This window comes from Mustela lutreola, chromosome 15 (genome assembly GCF_030435805.1).
Source record: "Mustela lutreola isolate mMusLut2 chromosome 15, mMusLut2.pri, whole genome shotgun sequence".
Lineage (NCBI taxonomy): Eukaryota > Metazoa > Chordata > Mammalia > Carnivora > Mustelidae > Mustela > Mustela lutreola.
Window position 1 is genome coordinate 66,530,174 of NC_081304.1, and position 25,018 is coordinate 66,555,191.

General features: G+C 41.3%; 1 protein-coding gene across 1 annotated transcript in view; it reads left to right on the top strand.

The window, feature by feature from the left end:
* The window catches only part of LOC131816153 (conserved oligomeric Golgi complex subunit 2-like), a 31,222-nt gene extending 6,648 nt beyond the window's left edge, over positions 1-24,574 (top strand). The window contains exons 2-7 of the mRNA XM_059148590.1: positions 13,430-13,591; positions 14,740-14,802; positions 17,024-17,104; positions 22,020-22,199; positions 23,850-23,977; positions 24,532-24,574. Coding sequence (XP_059004573.1) covers positions 13,430-13,591; positions 14,740-14,802; positions 17,024-17,104; positions 22,020-22,199; positions 23,850-23,977; positions 24,532-24,574 — 657 coding nt within the window. The remainder of the gene's footprint in view (positions 1-13,429; positions 13,592-14,739; positions 14,803-17,023; positions 17,105-22,019; positions 22,200-23,849; positions 23,978-24,531) is intronic.
* The last annotated feature ends 444 nt before the right edge of the window (positions 24,575-25,018 follow it).

The window sequence follows — 25,018 nt, forward strand, 5'->3', positions numbered from 1 at the left end:
GAAGTTTTTTAGAATTTCAGTGTTACTGTTTCATGATGCTTTTAAGATGATCTCTCTGTATATGGTGGGAAGATCTTGTTAGCATATGTTTTTAATTTCTCAAGCTTGAATAATTTAGTCACCGAACAAAGATTTAGAATGAGTTTTGGGAGACACAAGTCCTAGATTATGTCCCCACCTAGCTGGGTCAGAGATTTGAGAGCAGGGGCTGGAGGGAAGAGCTCCAAGGACATTTTTGTATACATGCTGATACCTTGGGCGGGAACACTCTTCCCACACTTCCTGTGGCTAGCTCCTTTGTGTCATTTGGATCTCAACTCATTGTTCTATATTTCCTGGTTCATCCAAGTTAAAATACATCCCATTTGTCACTCAGATCTTTACTGTGTCCTGTTTTCTTTTTAGCTGTGATCACTATTCATTAATCACTATTTGATCACTGTTCATTAATATAATGTTTGTTTACATATTTATTTTCTCATTTCTGCATTAGAATATCTGCTCCTTAAAAGCAGAGACCTTGTCTTTTCTTTTCATGACTATGTCCCCAGGTTTTAGAGCAGAGCTGGAGTTGCATGATAAATATTTGAGGAATATTTATGGGATATACAGGGACATTTATTCATCTCTGTTGTCCATTGTTTTCAAGAATGGTTGGAAACACACACATACGTGAGCTCACACAATCTTTCTATGTCTTTCAACCCCTCTGTAGTGTGCAGATTAGTGCTTAACTATTTTGGTTTTTTGTCTCGATAAAATGGGACATGTTTCAGGTCAGAGCTCATAAATTTCATATGCCCTCTTAGTACTTCTCATCTTTACAGAGTGATGGTTCTGGGGATTCTGCTTCTCATGGAGATAGTATATAGTGATTTTATAAGTCCATGTATCTGGGAAGGAGTGCTTTACTTCTTGGAAGTTTAGAGAACTTCAATCTTTCCAAATTCCATGTAATTTTCATAGCATTAAAGCTACTAATTTCAGATTATTGGTAAGTTTTAAATGATTAATTCCCAGGTTACTTTGAATTAGTCTTTGTTTGCCATCCCTGATTGCAGCTAGTTAGTAAAGTAGCTAAACTTTTAAACTCTACTTGGTTTTAATTTTGAGTGATGTCACTGCTTCTCTCATGGTTAATGGTTCTTAACTACCTGCAGCTTGTCTGGTTTGCTCATTTATTTTCCTGTGTTCCAACACCTCTTGTGATCTCCCAACTTCTGGCCTTTTGGGGGATTTGTACTTGAACTGGGTTCAGATAGGAAATACCCCTGAGTACAAAGAGAAGATATTTTTCTTCTAACTTCACTATCTCCTATTATTAATGTATTACATTGTTGTGGTACATGTGTTACAACTGATGAACCAGCATTGATACAGTATTAATTAAAATCCATGGTTTACATTAGGGTTCACTCCTCTTTCTATAGTTCTGTGGGTTTTGACAAATGTATAATGTTATTTACCTACTGTTGGTATCTTACAGCCTAGTTTAATTGCCTTGAAAACCCCTGTACCTCATCTATTTGTTTCTTCTCCTCTCTCTGCACCCTCCTCGCTCACCCCTCAGCCCGGGATCTTTTGACTGTCTAGAGTTTTACCTTTTCAGAGGCACCTGGCTGGCTTAGTTGCTAGGGCATCTGACTCTTGATCTCGGGGTTGTGAGTTCTAGCCACCACATTGGGCATAGAGATGACCTAAAAAATAAATAAAAATAAAAATGTTGGTTAATTTTTACCTTTTCCAGAATGCCATAGAGTTGGAATCATATAGTATTTAGCCTTTGAGACTGGTCTTTCACTTAGCAATATGCATTTAAGGTTCTTCGAAGTCTTGTGGCTTAATAATTCATCTTTTAATTGTCGAATAATCGTGTGTGGGTGTGGCACAGTGTACCTGTTCACCTACTGAAGGAGATTGGATTGCTTCCAAGTTTTGGCACTTCAGAGAATAAAGCTGCTGTAAACATCCATGTGCAGGTTTTTGTGTGGACACTAGTTTTAAGCTCTTTTGGGTAAATACAAAGGAGCACAATTACTAATCTTATAGTGAGAATGTGTTTAGTTCTGTGAGAAACTGCCAAGCTGTCTCACATAGTGCCTCCCATTTTGCATTCTGACCAAACAGTGAATGAGAGTGCGGTTGTCCCACATCCTTGCTAGCATTTGGTATTACTAGTGCTTTGGATTTTTTATATTCTACGTGATATGTAATAGTACCTTGTTTAAATTTGCAATTTCTTAATGACATACAAAGTTGAGCATCTTTTCAGATCCCTTTTTTTTTCTTTTTTAAAGATTCTATTTATTTATTAACAGCACAAGCACACGGAGAGGTAGCAGCAGGCAGCGGGAGAGGGAAAAAAGCAGGCTCCTCTCTGCCGGGGGCCCAGTGTGGGGTTCAGTCCCAGGACCTGAGCTAAAGGCAGATGCTTAACTGACTGGGTTTCCTAGCCACCGCTCTTTTCACATTTTAAGTCCTTTACCATGGGTGTGTTTTGCAAATATTTTCTCTACTCTGTGACTGGTCCTTTCATTCTCTCTCTCTCTCTTTTTTTTTTTTAAGATTTTATTTATTTATTTGTCAGAGAGAGAGCGAGCGAGAGTGAGCACAGGCAGACAGTGGAAGGCAGAGTCAGCGGGTGAAGCTGGCTCCCTGCGGAGCAAGGATCCCGAAGTGGGACTCGATTCCAGGACGCTGGTATCATGACCTGAGCCGAAGGCAGCTGCTTAACCAACTGAGCCACCCAGGCGTCCCGTCTTTTCATTCTCTTAACAGTGTCTTTTACAGCGAAGTTTAATTTTAACAAAGTCCCTCTCATCCATTTTTTTCTTTCGTAGATCATGCTTTTGGTTTTATATCTGAAAAGTCATTGCCAAATCCAAGGATCCCTACATTTTTTCTTATGTCATCTTTAAGAAGTTTTGCATTTTACGTTTAGGTTTTGGGAAAGGTGTGAAAAGTTTGTTTTTATTCTTTTCATTTGTTTGTTTTGTCTTATCAATGTCCCATTGTTCGGTTCCATTTGTTGAAGACTGTCCTTGCCATTGAGTTGCCTTTGCCTGTGTGTGTGGATGTTGTTCTGGGCTCTCCACTCTGTTCCAAGCACCTGTCTCTTTTGCCAGGCACCTTCCGTCTTAATCACTATAGCTTTAATAGTAAGTCTTGAGATTGGGTGTTGGCAATCCTCAATTTCCTTTTTTTCCCCGCTCTTTAATATTTTGTTGACTACTCTGGGACTCTTGGTTTTCCAGTTTTCCATCCAAATTTTAGAGTCAACATGTTGGTATCCACAGAATAACTTCCTGGCATTTTGATTGGGATTGCATTGAGTCTGTCGATCAGTTTGGGAAGAACTGACCTCTTAACAGTATTGAGTGTTCTTACCCAAGATTATGGACTTTCTTTCCACTTCACATCTTACCTTGCTTGTTATCTTTCATCAGAATTTTATACTTTTTCTCATATAGATCTTGTGCATATTTTGTTAGATTTGCACCTAAGTATTAATTTTTTTTGGTATGCTAATGTAAATGGTCTTGTGTTTTTAACTTCAAATTCCACTTGTACATTGCTGGTATATACGAAAGCAATTGACTGTTTAAATTTTTTAATTAAAATTCAATCTCGTTAACATATAGTGTACTTTTAGTTTCATGGTTAGAATTTCGTGATTCATTGGTTGCATACAACACCCAGAGCTCATCCCAACAAGTGCCCTCCTTAATACCCCTCACCCAGTTACCCCAACTTTCCCCTCTCCAGTAACCCTCAGTTTGTTTCCTGTAGTTAAGTCTCTTGTGATTTACCTCCCTGTCTGTTTCTATTTTTCCTTCCCTTCTCCTATATTCATCTGTTGTTTCTTAAGTTCCACATGTGACTGAAACTATATGGTATTTGTCTTCCTCTAGTTCCATCCATGTCCTTGCAAATGGCAAGATTTTGTTCTTTTTGATGGCTGAGTAGTGTGTGTGTGTGTGTGTGTGTGTGTGTGTGTGTGTGTGTATGTATACCACATCTTCTTTATCCATTCATCTGTTGATGGACATCTGGGCTCTTTCAATAGTTTGACTATAAACATCGGGGTGCTTTTGCCCCTTCAAATCACTTTGTGTACTTTGGATAAACATCTAATAGAGCAATTGCTAAGTCGTTGGGTTGTTACATTTTTAACTTTTTGAGGAGCCTCCATACTGTTTTCCAGAGTTGCATTCCCACCAACAGTGTAGGAGGATTCCCCTTTCTCCACATCCTCGCCAACATCTGTTGTTTCCTGACTTGTTAATTTTAGCCATTTTGACTGATGTAAGGTGATGTCTCATTGTGGTTTTGATTTGTATTTCCCTGATGCTGAGTGATGTGGAGCCCTTTTTCATGTGTCTGTTGGCCATTTGGATGTCTTCTTTGGTCTGTTCAAGTCTTCTGTCCATTTCTTGACTGGATTTTTTTTTTTTTTTGCTTTTTGGATGTTGAGTTTGATAAATTCTTTATAAATTTTGAATACTGGCCCTTGTCTGATACATCATTGGAAAGCAATTGACTTCTGTATTTTAACTGTGTATTGTGCAGACTTGCTATAATCACTTGACTAGTTTCAGGAGGGTGTGGGGTGTGAAGTCTTTGTATTTTCTGTAGACAGTCATGTCATCTGTGAACAAAGTTTTATTCTTTCCCAGGTTGTATACCTTTTGTTTCCTTTTCTTACCTTATTTCATTAGTTTGGCCTTCCAGTATAGTATTGAATAGTAGTAGGAGGAGGGACATCCTTGCCTTGATTCCCTGTCTTCTATTTTCTCAGTATTAATATCATTTTAGCTGTGGATTTTTGGAGACATTCTTTATCAAGTTGAAGAAGTCCTCCTATTCCTAGTTTCCTGAGGGTTAATAATGAAGAGGTGTGGATTTTGTTAAATGTTTTTTTTCCTCCCTTCATTGATATGATCATGTGATTTTTTTTCTGTTGATATGATGGATCACATTGATTTTCTAATGTTGAACATCTTCTAATGTTGCATACCTAGAATAAATCCTACATGAACCTGGTGTATAATTTTTAAATATAGTGTTTGCTTTTATTTGCTAATTTTTGTTGAAGATTTTTGTGTCTGTGTTCATGAGAGATACTAGTTTGTAGTTTCTTTTCTTGTAGTATTGGTTTTGGTGTCAGGGTAATAATGATCTCCTAGAATGATTTAGGAAGTATTCCTTCTAGTTTTACTTTCTGGAAGAGATTTTAGAGAATTGTGTAGTATTCCATAAATGTTTGGTTGAATTTACAGTGATTGGGATTGTTAGCAGTAGCCCTCCCTTCTTTCATCTGATATTAGTAATTTATGTCTTCTACCTTTTTTTCTTTGTTTGCCTGGCTAAGGGTGTATCTGTTTTATTGATGTTTTCAAAGAAACAGACTTGGGGTTTATTGATTAAAAAAAAAATTCCTGGTTTTAATTACATTAATTTCTGCTCTAATTTTTATTTTTTTCTACTTCCTTTAGGGTTTTTTTTTTTAATGATTCTATTTGACACAGAGAGAGTCAGTGAGAGAGGGAATACAGGCAGGAGGAATGGGAGTCAGAGAAGCAGCCTCCCTGAGCAGGAAGCTCTGATGCAGGGCGCTGTCCCAGGACCCTAGGACCATGTACTGAGCCAAAGGCAGATGATTAACCAACTGAACCACCCAGGAGCCCCTCCTTACTTTAGATTTGATTTTGTTGTTGTTGCCTAAAATGGAAGCTAAGATTATTAACTTTAATCTTTTTTTTTCTAATATTTGCATTCAGTACTGTATTTTCCCTTTAAGCAGCATTCCACACATTTTGCTACATTGTATTTTGTTGAGACTGGTCTCCTGTCATTTAGAAGTGTGTCATTTAATCTCCATGTATTTTGGACTTCTTCAGCTATCTTCTGTTACTGATTTTAATTCCATTGCAGTCTGAGAACATACTTGGTATAATTTTTATTTTTAAAAATTTGTTGTGTTTTGTGGCCCAGAATTATTCTGTCTTGATGAGTGTTCCATGTGAGCTTAAGAAGAATGTGTGTTGCACTATTACTGGGCGAAATTGTCTGTGTACATCTGTTGTACAGTAATTGATGGTGGTGTTAAGTGTGCCATGTCTGGACTGAATGTCCGCATTTGTCAGATCCTTGTTGCCCTGCTGCTGGATCGGTCCATTAATGATGGAGAAGTGTTGAAGTCACCAGCTGTGATAATGGAATTGTTTATTTCTCCCTGCAGTTCTGTTAGGTTGTGTCTCACCTGTGTTGATCAGGCACACATACGTTAAGGATAATTGTGTCTTCTTGGTCAGTCGATTTCTTTATCATTATGTAATGCTGCTCTTTATGCCTGATAATTTTCCTTCTCTGAAATCTGCTTTGTCTGAAATTCATGTAGCTATGCCATTGTTCCTGTGATTAGTGTTACTTTGGATTTTTTTTTAATGTATCCTAGCATTTAACTTGTTGATATTTAAGTTGTTTCATTTTTCATCAAAATATAATTCACAAAGCATAATAGTTGCCATTTTAAAGTGTACTCTTCTCTGGTTTTTAGTATATTCACTGTGTATATGGTACATACGTCACTTCTGTCTAATTCCAGAATGCTTCCATCACCCAAAAAATAAACCTCTTAGTTCCAATTCTCCCCTCCCCTTATTCCCTGGCAATCATGAATCTACTTTCTGTTTTTATGGATTTGACTTTTCTGGAACATCTCATATCAGTGGAATTGTATAACACATGACCTTTTGTGTCTGGCTTCCTTTAACCTGAGAGTAGAATGTTTTCAGACTTCACTCGTGTTGTGGCATGTAACAGTTTATTCCTTTTTATGGTTGTGTAAGAGGCTCTTCCACATTTTATGTATCCATTCATCAGTTGATGGACGTTGGGTATATACTCTTTTGGCTGTTACGAGCAGCGCTGTTGTGCACATTCATGTACAGGTTGTGGCAGAAACATCTGTTGTCAGTTCTGTCGGTGTCATACCCCTAGACGTAGAACTGCTGTGTAATTGTACATGTGTAACTTCTTGAGGAGCTACCGAGCTGTTTGCTGCCTTAGCCACACTGTTTTACATTCTCACCGACAATACAGGAGGGTTCCAGCTTCTCCGCCTTCTTGCCAGCACTTTTCTTCTTCTTTTTTTTCCTCTTTTTCTTTTTCTTATTTTACCATAGTTGTCCTAGTGGGTGTGACGTGGCATCTGCATGTGCTTTTGATTCGCATTTCCCCAATGACTAAGGATGTCGAACATCCCGATATGTGCTCTTGACCGTCTGTGTATCATCTTTGGAGAAATGTCTATTCAAAAGTCTTTGGCTTGTTTTTAAATTAGGTTATTTGTCTTTTTGTTGTTGAGTTCTAAGAGTATATTTGCATATTCTGGTTATTAGGTCCTTGTCAGACAAATGATTTGCAGATACTCTCTCCCATTCTGTGGGTTGTCTTTTCACATTCTCCGTAGTGTCCTTTGACACACGAAAGTTTTTATTTTGATCAAGTTCAGCTTATCTAATATTTCTTATTGCTTTGTGTATCATGTCTAAGAAAGCTTTTCCCGATCCAAAGTCATACAGATTTTCACCTGTTTTCTCTGAGTGTTACAGTTTTTACTCTTACATTTAAATCTTTGATCCATTTTGAGTTATATTTTTGTGTATGTGTAATGTTGCTGTTCCAAGTTCATTCTTTTGCATGTAGATATTCACTTGTCCCAGTAGTAGGCACTCGAAAAGACTGTTTTTCCCCCCATTAAATGGTCTTGGCATCCTTGTGAAAAATCAGTTGACCATAAATGTATGGGTTGTAAATACTTTCTTTTGAATACTTGGGAAATTTACACTATAAAGTAAAACCATTCCTAAAGTAGTAAAACCATTCTGGGTTAAGTGAAATGGGTCTCTATTATGGCACTGTGAGTTTGGGTTTGCTTTTCACAGCAAACGCTGCCTAACCCAGTATTCACAGATGTTCTGAGTTATTTAGTCATGTGTTATGCAACTTTTGTTTATCTGAGAACAAATGCATAAATGGTAAGTTGAGTACTAATATTACCTAATAGCATTTGTTCACTGAGGCTAAGTTATATGATTCATTTATTTATTTATTTATTTACGATTTTATTTGAGAGTGAGAGAGTGCGGCAGGAGGAAGGGACAGAGGGAGAAGCAGGCTCCTTGCTCAGCAGAGCGCCTGATGTGGAACTCAAACCCAAGAGACTGGGATCATGACCTGAGCCAAAGGCAGATGCTTAACCACATAGGCACCCCAGTTATACAATTTAGAATGCCATCATAAAGTTCAAGAACTTCAACAATGTGTAACTGAGGCAGGGAAAGTGATCGACCTAAAGGTATACAGTTGGTGAGTAGGATGGCCAGGATTATGAACCAAGACCCCCTCCCGTGATGTACTACATAACTATGATGTAAGGTCTGAAATGGTCTCAGGAGAGAAAGGTCCAGGCTAATTTGGTCACCAGAAGGTGGCTCTTTGTAGATGACTGTGAAATTACGGTTTGGTATGAAGTCCTTCTCTCTGACACTAGCAGGGTCAGTCTTTGGTTGATTAACTAAAAAAGTCAGTTTAAACAAGTACTCTTAGGGAATGGTACATACAGTTATTAGCATTTAATTGGAAAAAATATATGTACATTTATTCTCCATTGAAACAGTGCCAGGTCTTTTCTCTGGAAACTGGCCTGCAGATTAGATTTCTGAGTTATCACAGCACTTGGGTCGCTCAATAGGTTAGGCATCTACCTTCGGTTCAGGTGATGACCTCGGGGACCTGGGATGGAGTCCCGCATTGGACTTCCTGTTCAGCAGGGAATCTCCTCCCATTTCCCCTTTCCCTGCTCATACTGTCTGTCTGTGTCTCAAATAAATAGAAAGAATCTTTAAAAAAAGCTTTCTATGTTGTCTTTTTTTGCATTCAGTTTCAGTTTCTTTAACTGAATTGAGTGAGAATCCTGTGATCACTCCCTCCCTGCCTGGTACTTGGTCATCTCACCCATACCTAACTTAGCAAAAATTTTCTTATTGATTTCTTTGTATCAAATCTTTCCAAAGTAGCTGTGTTAGTTTTCAAAAGAACAGTGATTTTTTTTTTTGCAGTCATATTTTGTTGGTTTACATAGTGTTTAATGAAAAGTAAGTGTAGGTGTCCTTAACTAGTTTGGGAATCATCACATTTGATTCTTGCTGACTAAACAGGTCATGGAGTAGCAGAGTCACAGGGGAATTAGATAGTAATTTATTGCCTCTAAGCATATAAGCCTACCGGGGTATCACAGTATTGTAAAGGGGAAACACAGGATAGCTAATCCTGTGAGACCAATACTTGGAAATAGGTTATGAAAGATTTGGAACATCTGTTCAATAGGACACTCAGCATGCACATAAAATATTAATAGAAATGTATGTGTTTATGTAAAGACATTCAAGTTATATTTTTAGATGGGAAATTTTTTTTAATAGAATGGGTTTTTATTTTTTATTTTTTTTATTCTTTTTTTAAGATTTTATTTATTTATTTGACACAGAGAGAGAGAGGTCACAAGGAGGCAGAGAGACAGGCAGAGAGAGGGGGGAAAGTAGGCTCCCAGCTGAGCAGAGAGCCTGATGTGAGGCTTGATCTCAGGACCCTGAGATATGACCTGAGCTGAAGGCAGAGGCTTAACCCACTGAGCCATCCAGGTGCCCCTAGATGGGAAATAGTTTAGAAGAGCATGAATATTTGTGTGTGTGTGTACACACATACATAGAGAAGGTCTGGGGTTTCCATTCAAGATGGAAAAAACCCTACAACTAGCTGAGTGACTTCTACACATTAGGTGAGTAAGGAAAAAAACCTATGTTGAAGTAAGAATCAGTCTTGCCATAAACCCCACCCCTGGTACAGCGACCTGGGATTGGGAGGGTACTCAAAACCCCAGGCTTCTCCCTGAGGAGCAAAGGGTTTGAGCCCCACTTCTGGCACCCCAACTTCCAAGACGTACATCTAAGAGACAAGACACCAAAACATCCATCTTTGAAAGCCATCAGAGCTTGCACCCATGAGACCCACAAGGCTATAGCAAACTGAGAAACAGTTCTTAAAGCAGTCGCGCGAGTAGACTGACCCACCCTGGAACTCAGCACAGAAGCAGCAGACTGAAATGGGTTCAGATTTCTGTGAAAGGGGCTCATTTGCTTATCTTAAAGCCCTGAGGGGCAGGCATCTAATTTAACATGGATCTGGGAGCCTAGTAAGGTATTCTCCAAAGATGGAGCTGATGGGTACCATCTTTGCGCTGTCCCTCTACCTCGCTTCTGCTTTCTGGTATCTCCTGGAAAGGAGCTTGAATGCTCGTATGATGCCCTGAGGTTTGCAGTTGCTACCCAGGGTATACCTCTAGATCACCTGGCTCTAGTGGCCAGCAAGACTCACACTCATGGTAGTGAGTATCACAGTATTTACAACAACCAAGACTTGGAAATAACTAAAGTGTCCATCAACGGGATGAATGGATAAAGAAAATGTGTGTGTATACGATGGAATATTGCTCAACCATAAAAAGAAGGAAGTCTTGCCATTTGCAACAACATGGATGGACCTTGAGGATATTGTGCTGAGTGAAATAAGTCAGACAGAGAAAGAGAAATACTGTATGATCTCCCTCACATGTGGAATCTAAAAAACAAAACAAAATGAAGTCATAGAGAACAGATTGGTGGTTGCCAGAGGCGAGGTTGTGGAGGAAATAGATGAAGGGGTCCAGTGGTATAGACTTCCAGTTAATAAGATAAGCCTTGGGGATGTAATGTACATCATAGTGACTGTAGTAAATAATACTGTGTATTATTGTATATTAATTTTATTATTTTTTATTAGAAATATGTATTATTAGCCCCAAGGTTACAGGTCTGTGAATTGTCAGGCTTACACACTTCCCAGCACTCACTGTAGTACATACCTTCCCCAATGTCCACAACCCCACCACCCTCTCCCTCCCCCCCTCCCCCCAGCAACCCTCAGTTTGTTTTGTGAGATTAAGAGTCTCTTATGGTTTGTCTCCCTCCCAATCCAATCTTTTTTTTTTAAAGATTTTATTTATTTATTGGACAGACAGAAATCACAAGTAGGCAGAGAGGCAGGCAGAGAGAGAGGAGGAAGCAGGATCCCTGTTGAGCAGAGAGCCCGATGTGGGGCTCAATTCCAGGGCCCTGTGATCATGACCTGAGCCGAAGGCAGAGGCTTTAACCCACTGAGCCACCCAGGTGCCCCCCTCCGAATCCAATCTTGTTTCATTTTTCCTTCCCTCCCCCCACACCCCCCACTTTGCCTCTCAAATTCCTCATATCAGGGAGATTGTATGATAATTGTCTTTCTCTGATTATTTCACTCAGCATACCCTCTAGTTCCATCCATGTCATTGCACATGGCAAGATTTCATTTCTTTTGATGGCTGCATATTATATATATATATATATATATATATATATATATATATATATATATATATATATATTTTAAGATTTTATTTATTTATTTGACAGAGATCACAAGTAGGAAGAGAGGCAGGCAGAGAGAGAGGAGGAAACAGGCTCCCTGCTGAGGAGAGAGTGAAAGACCCTTTCCCCAAAGTGTCAATGAATTAACCGCTCTTTTGCTTTTCTGTAACTGCTTGGCTTTTAGGATATATAATTAATTAACTGCTCTTTTGCCTTTCTGTAACCGCTTGGCTCCCCCAATACAATGATAGCTGGTAGTTTCATAATAACTGTTTCTTAGCAAGATATGGCATTCCCTGCAAATAGCCTTCTCATAAAATATGGCCTAATACCTGACCACATAGGCAGGGGGCCGCATAGTCACGTTAGTCACGTAGGCAGGGGGCTGCATAGTCATGTTAGTTACGTAGGCAGGGGGCTGCATAGTCACATAGACAGGATGTCTTTCTGCTGAGTAATAAGGTCTAACTTCCCCTCTTTTTTTCCCCTTCCCGCCTTTTTCTTCGCACGCAGGGGGTCTTCCAAAGCCAATCCACTACCACCAAGTATGCCCTTTTTCAAATGTTCAAATTCTCAGCCAATTGGCCCTGTCCCATCCGGGACTTGTATGTACCTGTCTATAAAAATCCTGCACCACCCCAGCCTGGTGTGCTCAGCTAGTAGGAGCTGCTGACCACCCGCAGGCGCCCGCGTTACAATAAAGAACCTCTTGCTGTTTGCATCCTGTGGCAGTGTTGAATTCTTGGGTAAGGGGAATCGCGGGTCTTTCAAGAGCCTGATGTGGGGCTCGATCCAAGGACTCTGGAATCATGACCTGAGCTGAAGGCAGAGGCCTTAACTCACTGACCTACCCAGGTGCCGTATATTATTATATATTTAAAGTTGCTAAAGCTTAGGAGTTCTTAGCACAAGAAAAAAATGTGTATGTTTGGTGATGGATGTTAACTAGTCTTAGGGTGATCATTTCACAACAGATAAAAATATGGAATTTTTATGTTGTACGCCTGAAACTAGCATGTGTCCATTATATGTCAGTTTCTTTAAAAAGTAATTGATATTTTATTTTTTTAAAAATTATTTATTTATTAGACAGAGATCACAAGTAGGCAGAGAGGCAGGCAGAGAGAGAGACAGGGAAGCAGGCTCCCTGCTGAGCAGAAAGCCCAATGTGGGCTTCAACCCATAACCCTGGGATCATGACCTGAGCTAATGACAGAGGCCTTAACCCACTGAACCAGCCAGGCACCCCAAAAGTAATTTATATTTTAAAGAGAAAGACTATGGCACCTGGGTGGCTCAGTCAGTTAAGCGTCTGCCTTTGGTTGAGATCTTGATTTCACGGTCTTGGAATGAACCCTGGCATCAGGCTCCCAGCTCAGCAGAGAGCCGGCTTCTCCCTCTGCCCCTCCTCCCACTTGTTCTCTCCGTCTCTCTCTCTCTCAAATAAATAAAATCTTAAAAAAAAATAAGTAAAGAGAAAGACCAAAACAAAGTCTGGAAGGATGTGAATCGCTGTGTTAAATAGCGAAGAAAAATAAACATTAACAATGCTTAACTGCAGAGCATTCGAGAGTGGGTGATTTTTTTTTCTCTCTTACATAAGTATTTCTTGGTTGGTTGAAAGTTTGACAGTGAACATTTGTTACTTTTAAAATTAAGAAGAGAAAGCTATTTCTATTTTGAGAAGAGCCTCTTTGAAATGTATAATTAAAAGAAATAAAATGCCTGTAGAGTTAGGCAACAGGAGAGAATGGTCTTGGTGAGGGGTCCCCTTTCCCATAATCTTAGGAAGTGAGCAGACCCCCTGATGTCCTGTGTGTGTTCCCCTGCAGTAATACGGCCTCTTATTCTTTCTCTGATCTTATTTTTCTATGTAAAATGTGGTATCAGTGCAATCATTTTTTTCTTTCTGGTTTGATTTTCAGGAAGATTTCGACGTCGATCACTTTGTGTCTGACTGTAGGAAGCGTGTCCAGCTGGAGGAACTAAGAGGATATCTGGAACTCTACTATAAACTTCTTAAAATAGCCATGGTCGAGCTCATCAACAAGGATTATGCAGATTTTGTCAACCTTTCCACAAACTTGGTAAACCTGAAATTCACAAGTCCTACATACACACACACACACACACACACTTTCTCTCTCCTTCATATTTATTAAAAGGGCAGAGTTTTTAGATGTCTGGGCAGAGTCTTCAGTTGGTTACCCCACCAACCCCACCAGAAACTTGAAGAAATTACCAATTTCATTAATAAAAGAACTAAACTTTTTGGAATACATTTTTTTGTTTTAGTTTTTATTCATTTAAGGTTGCTCTAGTTTGATTATGTTTCAAATTCATTAGTCAACAGTGAAAAGTAAAGGATAATAATACCCAAGGGGTTGTTTTATTAGTTGCTAAGTGATTACCCTGAAGTCTTCCTTGATTTAGACTAATTTGTAGGAGCAAATGTCCACCACTCTTACAATGTTTAATTTACTCCCAGGTATATCTGTTAGCCAGAGCTAGGTTGAGGGAACATTGGCCAATATTGATATTTAAAAATTTGGTTTTATAAAAATATAAGAATGATTTGCAGTGAGCTTATCAATTGTTTGTAAAAGCCATTTAGAAATGTTGAATTTTGTTACTTGGCAGAAAAGTCTCCTTGTTGATGCTTCATTTTGTTTTAAATCTGTTTGTCCAGAGAAGCACAGAAAGTTGCAGCTCCGTGGGAATTTCAAGAAGCATTAAAATTAATGATGCACATTTGCTTTTGGGAAATATACCACTAAGATAAATATCCCAATAGGATTAAAAACCTAGAAAATTTTACTTCTGTTTAATTTCTATTTTTCTCAAGGCTTATAATAATGTTTAAGAGAGACATCGCCCGTCAGACTTTCACATCAGCTGGCTGAGTATCATCAATTACAGACAGAGAACTGTTCACCTTCTGTGAAAATTTTTCACATTCATTTAAAATGTCATCTAAAGGCAAATTGTTCTTAAGGAAACTTTCGTTTTTCATGACTTCCCTTATTTTTATAGTTCCATGTATTTCAACAGATTTTTTTCATATTCTATGAACATTAATGGCCAAATAACACTTCTGTTGTTTAGCTAGTTATGTAGCAAAATACGGTTGTGCCAAAAAAATAACTTAAATCTGGTACTGCTTTGATCGTTAAATAGATACGTCACTATTACTTCTTATTGTGATGTGTTTGTGCCAACCAGGTTTTGCCTTTAGGTTGGCATGAACAAAGCCCTCAATGAACTTTCTGTGCCTTTGGGACAGTTACGAGAAGTTCTGGTAAGTCCCCAATTAATGAAAACAGTCTGCTGTGACGCCTGTTGTCCTCGTCAGCTTTTCTCTAAGAACTCTTTTCATCTGTTAGTTTGGTGGTACTGGTGGTTGTATTTTAACGGTTCATGATTATAATATTCACCTTCAGAAGATTTGTAAATGATTTTGTTTTTGCATATGCTAAAAACCTAAAAAAACATGTTCGATTTGAAGAAGACATATTCTCAGAGTAGTCAACCTTAAAATGTCAGGGGAGAGGAAGCATATTTCCAAATTCAACTTATTAATGCCACTTTGGTCATATGTAAGTGGTTTCTAACTTACGAATGACTTGTATTTTAACAGTTTGTAATCTTGTAAATATCCTCCCCACCCCACGTAATCTACATGTGGTTAGGTTCCTGGGCTGATCTACAAAAACTGTGTAATCCCTAATGGAACTGAAGGATAATATAAATAAAATATAATACTTAATAAATGTTACATTTGCATGTTCCCTCAGAAAAATCTCTGTTGTGGGAATGGGACTCCCCACCTCTAAGCCATTGGGAATAGGAACTCCACCTGGGTGAACAGTGGAGGGGCAGTTGTGGCATCACTTCTAACAGAAAACTGTGCTGCCCTGTCTCCCCCCCTCCGCCCCCCCCCGTCTGTGTCTGGTGCCCTGACTTCTGGCCTCTGTCCGTTCTGATGCCCTGTCGTAAACTTGTCATAAACGGCACCATCCTTCCTTGTGTGTCTCCTCTAGCTTGAGTGGCCTCGTGCATCCCTCCCCTAAGACAGTCCCTGCATCCTAGAGAGAATATAAGGAGAACATAATTTAAGGGAAGACACAGTACATGGTTAGAACCAAGAAAAATGCGGAGTAATGGAAATATCAGTGCTGAGAAGCCTAGGGGAGGGGCAGGCAGGAAAGAGTTCGTGAAACAGGTAAAAATCTTGAGTTGTGCCTTGAGGTAGCCAATACTTTCCATGGTTTATGTCTCATTTGAATTTTACAAAATCTTGTTAAAGGTACTTTTCTTTGGAATGGAAGGGATTTTCATGGTCCGCTGTTGGATTCCACACCAGCCGCTGTGGGGCTCTCCCACTGTCTCCTTGGTGTGCCTCTTCCTCCCGGGGCCTCATAGTGGTGTTGTTTCCCAAGCCTAGCCTTCCTTTGGCCTCCCACTCTTCTCTCGAACCCCCTCCCTGGAGGCAGATTTGCTCTACTCACACAGGCTCCCGTCCCGCCTCACCCCCTGCCATCACCGTATCCCCTCCCTTTTCCATGGCCTGTCTTTATGGCCACTTTGGTCCTGCTCAGCCACAGGCCTGACCTGCCTTTCTGGTCCCAACTCTGAAGCTGTTCTGTGAGATTCTAAGACCACTGAGGGATACGACTATATCTATCTTCATTGCATCCCTGTGGGCTGCCACAATACTGACGTCCAGGAGGTGTTTCATAATGTTGATGGAGTGAATTAATTCACCTTCCTGTGGAATTTTTGTGATATGCCTACTTCATTCTAGTTGTTTCTGTTAACCTTTGTTTTGGCCCTAATTCCTAATTATCTCTTTATTCATTAGCTTCTGGACATGTTTCTCTACCTCTGTGCTCTGCCTTTTTCTGGTCTTCTGTTCTTCATTCTTGATTCCTGGTATTTCCATACCCACATTTCATCATCATGCATCAGTGCTTTGACATTCTTTCTTTCTCCAAAATATGCAGAATCTAAAGACCTCATCTCAGTGAAGTTGGCCCTCCATTCCTATTTCTGCTTCTCTCCAGAAGGAAGCCTGCAGTGCACATGGCTGTGTGCCTGTCTGACCCTGCCCCTGAGTGTGTGTGCACTTACATCTGCTCCCCATCCCCTCCCCACCTCGGCAGCTGTGTACACATGGCTTTCAGAGTCCGATTCGAGCCCCGTCGCATTTCCAGACTCTCCTGTACTTTGCTTCATATTATCTGTTCTCCATTCTAAGCCCCCTCATCCCCATAACTTTCACTGTATATGTGTCATTCTTCTTCTGGCCATGCGACCCTGCCTTCATGTCATTATGCCCCCAGATCATGAGTCCCCTCAACAGTAACTGTGTCTGGTATATCATGGTATTTTTTTTTGGTCAATATCTGCATAGTACTGGTGCACAGGTATTAAGTTCTGTGGAATTGAATGAGATGTAGGAACTTGATAATGTGACAAAACAATGTCTGTAATACGTTTTCTTTATTATTCTTTTAAAGAGTCTCAGGTCACCAGTCAGTGAAGGAATTCGGGCAGTAGATAAACGAATGTGTAAACAAGAGGACATAAGGAAGAAAAAGGTACCCTCCAGTAGATTTCTTATGCTGCATGCCAGTTGAAGCCCTCTCCTCTTGTCTCCGCGAACTTGTCAGCACTATTCAGGTTTTTTTCTTTTTTTCTAATTTAGCTTTTTTTCAAAGCTCTCACGCGTGTGCATTTTATGTATTATGTCACGTTATCTACCTGAAATAGGAAGACAGAATTTCAGAGGTACCAACACGATCTCAAGATCACCTACTTTTTCCAGAACAAGAAACAGTGATAACTGTTGTCGGTGCAGCGCTTGACAGTTAACGACTGTATAAATTGTCAGCGGCCCTGTAAAGAAAATAGGCCTATATTAGAGACTAGGGGAGAAGTGGGCTTTCCAAAGCAAACTCAGGATTCTGCCGTAGGTTTGTTGTTATTTTCTGATCCTGTGTTCTTTATGTTCTGGTGTTCACTTTAATTTTTTTGATTCCCAGTAGTTAGCATGCGGTGTTGGCTTAGTTTCAGGTGTGTGAGACAGGCAACGGCTCTGTACATCTGAGGGCTCACCCCGGGAGTGTGCCCCTTAGTGCTATCTCCAGTTTCAAGTGTCCCCGATGTCATTCATGGTCATAACGATGTAGGGGCACAGCGGGCATTGGGAGTCTGGGCTTCTGACTCTCGCCTGCTGCTCTGTACAATGTTTTCTATGTGTATTATTAGCATATTTCTTAAAATCTCAGTGGGGAGAAGCCTGTTTGAGGGACCTTCTGTTTAATTCGCCTCTGGATCTCCTCACAGCTTTTGTCCAAAGAATGCTTGTCGTGCACTTCCAGACAAAACAGTAAGCTTTGTGAGAGCAGGGTGTATTTCTTGCTTTATTTTCTCGTGCCCCCCACCCCTGTCGGAATGAATGTCGAGCTCCCAGGGGTGTTCATTATTATTATTATTTATTGCATGGATGACTTTGTATTTTTTTGTTCTTTAAGGATGAGAGTTTTCATAATGTCCCTCAACCTCTTTGATAATATTTGTAGTATAAAAGGCCTTTAATGATTTGGTGCTTGGGCATATAGGTATATGCACATGTAAACTGAGAGGGCCAGTACGATCGGAAGCCAAAGTTAAAACATGAATAAAGGGCCATAAGAAAACAAATGGAGGGGCGCCTGGTGGCTCAGTTGGTTAAACGTCTGACTCTTGATTTTGGCTCAAGTCATGATCTCAGGATCATGAGATTGAGCCCCGCATTGTGCTCAGCAGGATGTCGGCTCGAGATTCTCTCTCTCCCTCTGCCCCTCCCCTGCACGTGCACATGCAGTCTCTCTCTCTCTCTCAAATAAACAAATCTTTTTAAAAAAATAGGAAAGAAATGCCCATAGAAAGATTCAGGATGGGGAAAAGAAGAAATAAGAGTATAGAATATGAGAAAGCAAAGTCTAGGTTTTTTTTTTTCCTCTATAAACTTGCAATAGAATATGGAAGTATGCTTATTCTAGAACTAAGATTGGCATTCTTGAGAATTCTGTGTTTCATAGAAATATTCAAAATATAGCATGCCCTATATATTTGAAGTTAACTTTTGGTCTTATATTTTCCTGCATTTAGCATGGGAAATAAAGATGATTAAGAGTAAAGATGGTGATGTTTTTTGTTTGCTTAATTTTTATTTTTATAGATGTGTGTGTTGAGGCTTATACAAGTTATTTGATCAGTTGAAAAGATTGAAAAAATCTTAAATTCACAAAGTTCTAAAGAAACCTCTGCACTAGAAGGAAGCAGGTAAGCATTTTTTTTTAACTAAGTAGCACATAAATTAATACTTCACATCCAGTCTAATTAGGCGTGGACGGCATAGTTAGAATTCATTTCTGAACAAGAAGAAAATCCAGGTTTGTGGCTAGAATGTAGCTCCAGGAGAGTGGAGAGCATGAAATGGTGAAATCTATATCACGTTCCTATAAACCCTTTGGTTATAGACCACAGTTCCAACACGTCATTATGCTTGCAGTGGAAAAGTATATTTGGAATCACCTTCCCTGAGGACTAGCAAAGTCCTGTTGATCTTTAAGGTATACCTACCATTCATCTTGGTTTTTCTCCATCTCATTTTTTTTCCTAGACATGCCCAGAGTATTACCATTGATGTATTTTGCACCAGCATTATATTATTATGAAACAGTATAGGATATATCCAGTTGAAATTTACAAACAGGAAAGAAAAAACTTATGAAATAGGAAAAAGATGATGGCTCTCTTTGTTACACTGTGATTGTCTTGTTCCCTTCCTGGTGTGAATTTTCAATCAGCCAGGGTAGATGAGTGACTCAGAAAATGAGTAGTTAGGTCCTGTCAGCACCGTGAGACTCACAGTGGTGCAGTGGGAGTAGCTGGGGCTGGTCCTACACATACCAGCTGGGATGCCTGCGTCAAGGTCGCCTGGTGCCCTGAGTGCTCTGTTGTGTGATGCTAACAGTCCCTCCCCTTGCAGGTGGAGTTAGGTTTCTAAATTTTAGGAATTAAGGTTTTCAATTTGGAAGGAACTTGAGAGACCATATGCTCCACATGTCTCATGATGGAGATTAAGAATGGACACATCCCAAAGGAAGCGATTCTTTGGTCCTAGGTCTCTGCCCCCTTTCACATCAAGGCATTCAACTAAGTGGTCAGCCTCCACTGTGCTTGTGTCTCTAGCCCGTTGCACTCGTGCTTCTGCCCCGTTCGTCCACACTTAGCAGACAGTCTGCATGCGGCCCTTCTGCAGCCCGTGTGTCTCCAGCGGCTCTGCTTCGCTGCGGCCCTTGGCAGCGCCTGCAGCCCCTCCAGCCATGTCCACGTTCGGCCCCTGGGGAGCTGGCCCTCCAGTGTTCTTCCCGTCTTTGCTGTAGCTGCTGTTCTCCTCGGATAGAAACACCTCAGTGAGCTCTGTGTCTACAATCCTGTCCCTTTGCAGCACTGTCCTTGATAAACAGACATTGTGCGCTTTCTTGCTCAGAATTACCTTGGAGGACTTTTTTCTCCCGAAGAGCAGCTCTGAGCTCTAGAGTCAGGAAAGCCAGAGTAGCGTCAGCGCACGGTAAATCCATCATGCTCTGCCAGGCCCAGAAATGCCAAGAAAAGGATAAATAGGAAATGCGCATAGGATCAGTCAGTAGAGGTTGGGATTAGGCTTCGGCACTGTTAGTGCCAAGCGCTTGCCTTCCCTCCACACCAGTTCTGATTCTCTGGGACGGGGCACACCGTGGCAGGTCTCCAGAGATTTTGGGTTTCCTTACAGTGTGTTTCCTCACTACCTGACTGCCCATCCTCAGATGTGGGATGCCTCATAGAGCCCAGCAGGGGCTTTGGGGCCTTTGTTGTGTCTTTTTTTTTTTTTTCTTTCACTGTTCGGCTTCCTTTTGAATGGGGTTGACGCTTTCTAATGTGGGGGGCAAGAGGGAAGTGTATCCAGTCCACTTGATGGCAGATGCACTGTGAGTGATTTCTCACCAGCTCCCGGAGCACCGAGCTTGCTCTTTCTACCGTTGGGTAAATGTAAACTTGGAGTCCGCTGCTCTGAGCGATTTCCCAGGTTGCTGCTAGGCGGTCAGTTTTAGCTGATTGAGGAGACAGCAGTAGTTGGTACTGGGGAGGTACTTGGGAGGGAGAATGAGGCAGGCGGAGAAGAAGAGGGGGCTTCGGGTATGAACGGTAGGACAGGGCAAGAGAGAGGAGGGGGTTAGAGAATGGGAGAAGAAGGGAGAAGAAGGGCACGAATGGGAGAGCCCGAGGAACGTGGTGGAAACATGCAGTTGTACCCACACTGACCTAAAATAGCTCCATCCCCTTGCCTGGGCCCTGTGGCCCGGGCCAGGCTGCGTCGGTGGCTTCTATGACCTCCCCGCTCCTCACCCCTCGCACCTGGGGCCTGCTGCACAGACAGTTTGTCCTGAAAATTGATGGCGTGCAGGTGCATGTGCCTGAGCTCTGTAAGGCATGGGGGGCGGTGGGGGTGGCAGGTTTTAACTTTGGGAATTACATTTCTCTAATTGTCTCTACTAGCCCTCTCTGGACTAGACAGATTTTGGAGAGAATTGCCATAGAATTTAACCAGTTACAGTTTCATGCTGTTCAGAGCAAAGGCATGCCTCTTCGGGACAAAGTAAGACCAGCAAGTGTTGGTTTCGATTTTCAATTTGCTGTTTGCGAATTTCCTGGATGATTTTGGTTTGACCTAGCATTGTCCCTGATAGTTGCTACTCTACAGGATTTTGAAGCTAGCTTTGAATTTTTTTTTTTTCAGTGTCTCCTGCTTGGGACCCTGCTTCCATTATGTCACACTAGATAGATTTTGTGTAAAGACACAAGCATAGTCTCCAAACTATGCAAGTAAAATTAATTCTGAATTTCATGTAACTTGACACATCATATGATGTAGTCAGAGTTCATTTATCCAAAGCCCTTGACTGGGTTTAAATGCACGTTTGTCAGATTTACTCCGTAGCTTAAGAGGCAAATAACTTTTTGTCGTTCAGTAATTATCTGAACTTCACTTTGATGAAGCTGACTTACTTTCAAAGAAATCATAGGGAGGGGACGCCTCAGTGGCTCAGTCAGTTAAGCCACTGCCTCTGGCTTAGGTCATGATCCCAGGGTCCTGGGATTGAGTCCCACCTTGGGCTCCTTGCTTGGCAGGAAGCCTGCTTCTCTTTCTGCCTGTGCCTACTTGTGTGCTTGTGCTCTCTCTCGACAAATAAATAAATAAAAACCTTTAAAAAAAAAAAAGAAAGAAAGAAAGCAATCATGGGGAGAAGAGATTCATTGTTTTTCTCTAGGAAATGTTGGGATTTTAATCTTACATATATTCTGGTAGAATTAGAGGCTCGCTTTATATATATAACACATATGTATATAAATTATACACATATATTTGAGCTTTTAGAAACTGTGGTGCCTGGACCTTCTTTCCTGGTCTCTCTGTTCTTGCAGCGTATAGCCCACATTACGGCCATGCTGCAGCAGGCCCTGGGAGGCCTGCTGCTAGAAGGGCTTCAGACTTCCAATGTGGATATCATACGGCACTGCCTCCAGACTTACGCTACAATTGACAAGACACGGGATGCAGAGGCGTTAGTTGGTCAAGTACTGGTGAAACCGTACATGGATGAGGTTTGTGCCCCCATGCACCTCATTCCACAAACACAGAGCATCTAATCTGGCTTCGTTTCTTGACTGGGTGCGAGAGAGCTCAGGGCTCTTCCTTGAAGATGCTCCTAGTTCCTGCTCTTCTGGTTGTAAGAAAAGGTTGGTCCCGCTTGGTGCCCATCAGCATGGCAGGAATCAGGCATGCGCTCTAGTCTCTTCCAGTGATGCCATAACTCAGGGATCATCTTAATTTAGTAGGGGTGAGGGACTTGCCTAGGAAGAAGGTACGGATCAGAACATTTTCAGGTCAATTTCCATTTCCATAAGTTATACGTTAATGAAGTTGCCGAAAAGCGTGACCCCACCAAGGCGCCCGTGCCCACTGGAGGAGCTGGAAGACAGCTCTGTGCGCAGGGAAAGTCTGTGAGGGGAGGCGTCTTTGCAGAATTTATGTGGCCTAAGTCTTGAAGACCATGGGGGAGTTTGCCAGGCTAGGAATGTGGGAGGGAGGGAATATTCAAAGATAAAGGGCTTTGAAGGGCGAGTTAGCGGGGTAGTACCTTAAGTCCGGAACTTGGTTACCCAGTGTTCTTGACCTATAAGGATACAGTTAAATACAGGGAGTCAGTGTATCCTGCCTCTGAGCAGCCGGAGTATGGGCTGCACCATGTGAGGCCGCCAGCAATCAGCAGCTTCCAACTTAGAGAGCGTCGGTTTCATCTAGTTCAGGCTGACAGAAGTCATGAAGCCAGTCTCAGCGTTTGAGGGCTTTCTTCCAGTCACCTGCCAGTGCGAGTGTTCTTTCTGTCCGGTAAGTATAAAGCTACCCACCATGACTTCAGGATGAAAGGCTTCCAGTTTTAAAACGAGACAGTATCCCAGTGATAGAAGTGAAATTGAAGGATTAATTTCAGTAATCTTCTCAGCTTCATTAAGACTACTAAAAGTAAATGATCTGTCAGTTCTTTGTATGTATCCTATTATAGTTCATAGCTCTCCCTGTGGGGGTGAAAAAGATCACATTATTCTTTGTCACTAAATGAAAACATTTTAGTTATTTAATTTATGCCCTTTTCATTGAACTGAATCTAATATGCTAAATTAAGGAAGTACTTTACGTTTCCGTGTCGTTAAATGAACTGTGGCCACGTTTGTATTTTAAGTTTGTATGCTTGTCATTCACCTCCTGCAACTCAGCCTCACCAAAAAAAAAATAAAATACTAAAGCAAAATAAGATGTGTTTTCTTCCATCACTTTCCATCTCAGCCCTTTCCCTGTTCTGGAGACGGTAGAGGATAAGGCCAGGGTGAAGATGGTACAGAGCTGTTGTCTGCAGATACAGTATTTCGCTTTTAAGCTCAGAAGGGAAGCAGATGAGTGTGTATGAGGTTTTAGCTTCAGGCCAGTCTCTGTCCCTCAGCCTCTGTGTCCCCCAGGATTGGAGCAGTATTCCCAAATCCCGGGACCTAGATTTTCATGCCGTTGTTACTTACCTCCTGTTTAGAAAGCATACTGAGTGGGGAGGAGGAAGGACGAAGTGCATTTGTAAGGTTTACTCGATTCTTTTCTCTGTAGTGTATAGTTCATACTTATCTTTTAGGTGCTTTAAAAACAAACAAAAACACAAACAAACAAACAAATAAATAAAAATAAAATGCTCTTCCTTCTGCTAGGTGATTGTAGAGCAGATTGTTGAGTCTCATCCGGACGGCCTGAAGATCATGTATGCTAATAAGCTCCTGGAGTTCGTTCCTCACCACTGCCGCCTTCTTCGAGAGGTCACAGGAGGAGCCATCTCAAGGTGACATAAATGCTGTGTATGCACCTGAGCTCAGTTTAGTGACCACCTGTCACCTCCTCATGTGCCGCTGATCCCTGGCTGTCCTGTCTGACCCGGGAACGTGGAAACGTGTGCTCTTCCCTATTTGTTACCAGTGCTGTGAGGCAGGTGTCGCTTGCCTGGGTTTACAGGGAAGGGAATGAAGAGTGGGGACGAATCTCAACGGTGACATTTGTGTGACTCCAGAGCCTCTGCTTTTCTCTTGTCTATACTTTCTCCTTAACCAGGTTCAAAATCAGAATTGGTTTCCTTCCATTATTGTGATGTCATCATCGGTCTAGAAATACCAATTCATTTTAATTCAACACGTTTTATACTGATGGCAATTAAAGTCATGTTCGGTTTTCCCTCCCTCTCTTATCTCATTTCCATGGCTTTCCCGTTCTGTTTCATGAATATCCCATTACCTTCCACCATCTCCGTCATCCCAGTCCAGACCTTTGTCGCCTTTTGTTCGAGGGTAGCGGGCTCTCCCCACCTGGTCTCCCAGCTCCACCTGTCCCTCTTCATTGCAGCCCTCAGCTGTCCCACCTGCCCAGAGCTCTGCAGCCTTCCTGAGTCTCTCATGGCTTCTAATCACCCACAGAAGAGCATCCAGTCTTCCTGGCGCAACCTGTGACCGTTGGTGCTTGAGTCCTAGTGGTTCTCCTCTGTAGAACTTTTTACTGTGGAACTTTCCCCCATACCACTATGGTTCCTGGCCAGACAGGAGTGCTTGACCTTCCCTAACACACCTGGTACAGAAGATCCCTGACTTCACCTTGGTTCAGTTTATGGTTTTTTGACTTTTTATAATAGTGCAGAAGTGATATGCATTTAGTTTGGATCTTTTCCTAGGCTGGCGATCTACAGTAGGGTCCTCTTTTGTAATGCTGGGCAGGGGCAGCAAGCACAGCCCCCAGGCAAACCACGTGATCACGAGGGTCAGCAACCAACACACTTTAACTGTCCTATTCTAGCTTTCAGTGTAGTGTTCAGTAAGTTACATGAGATACCAGATGC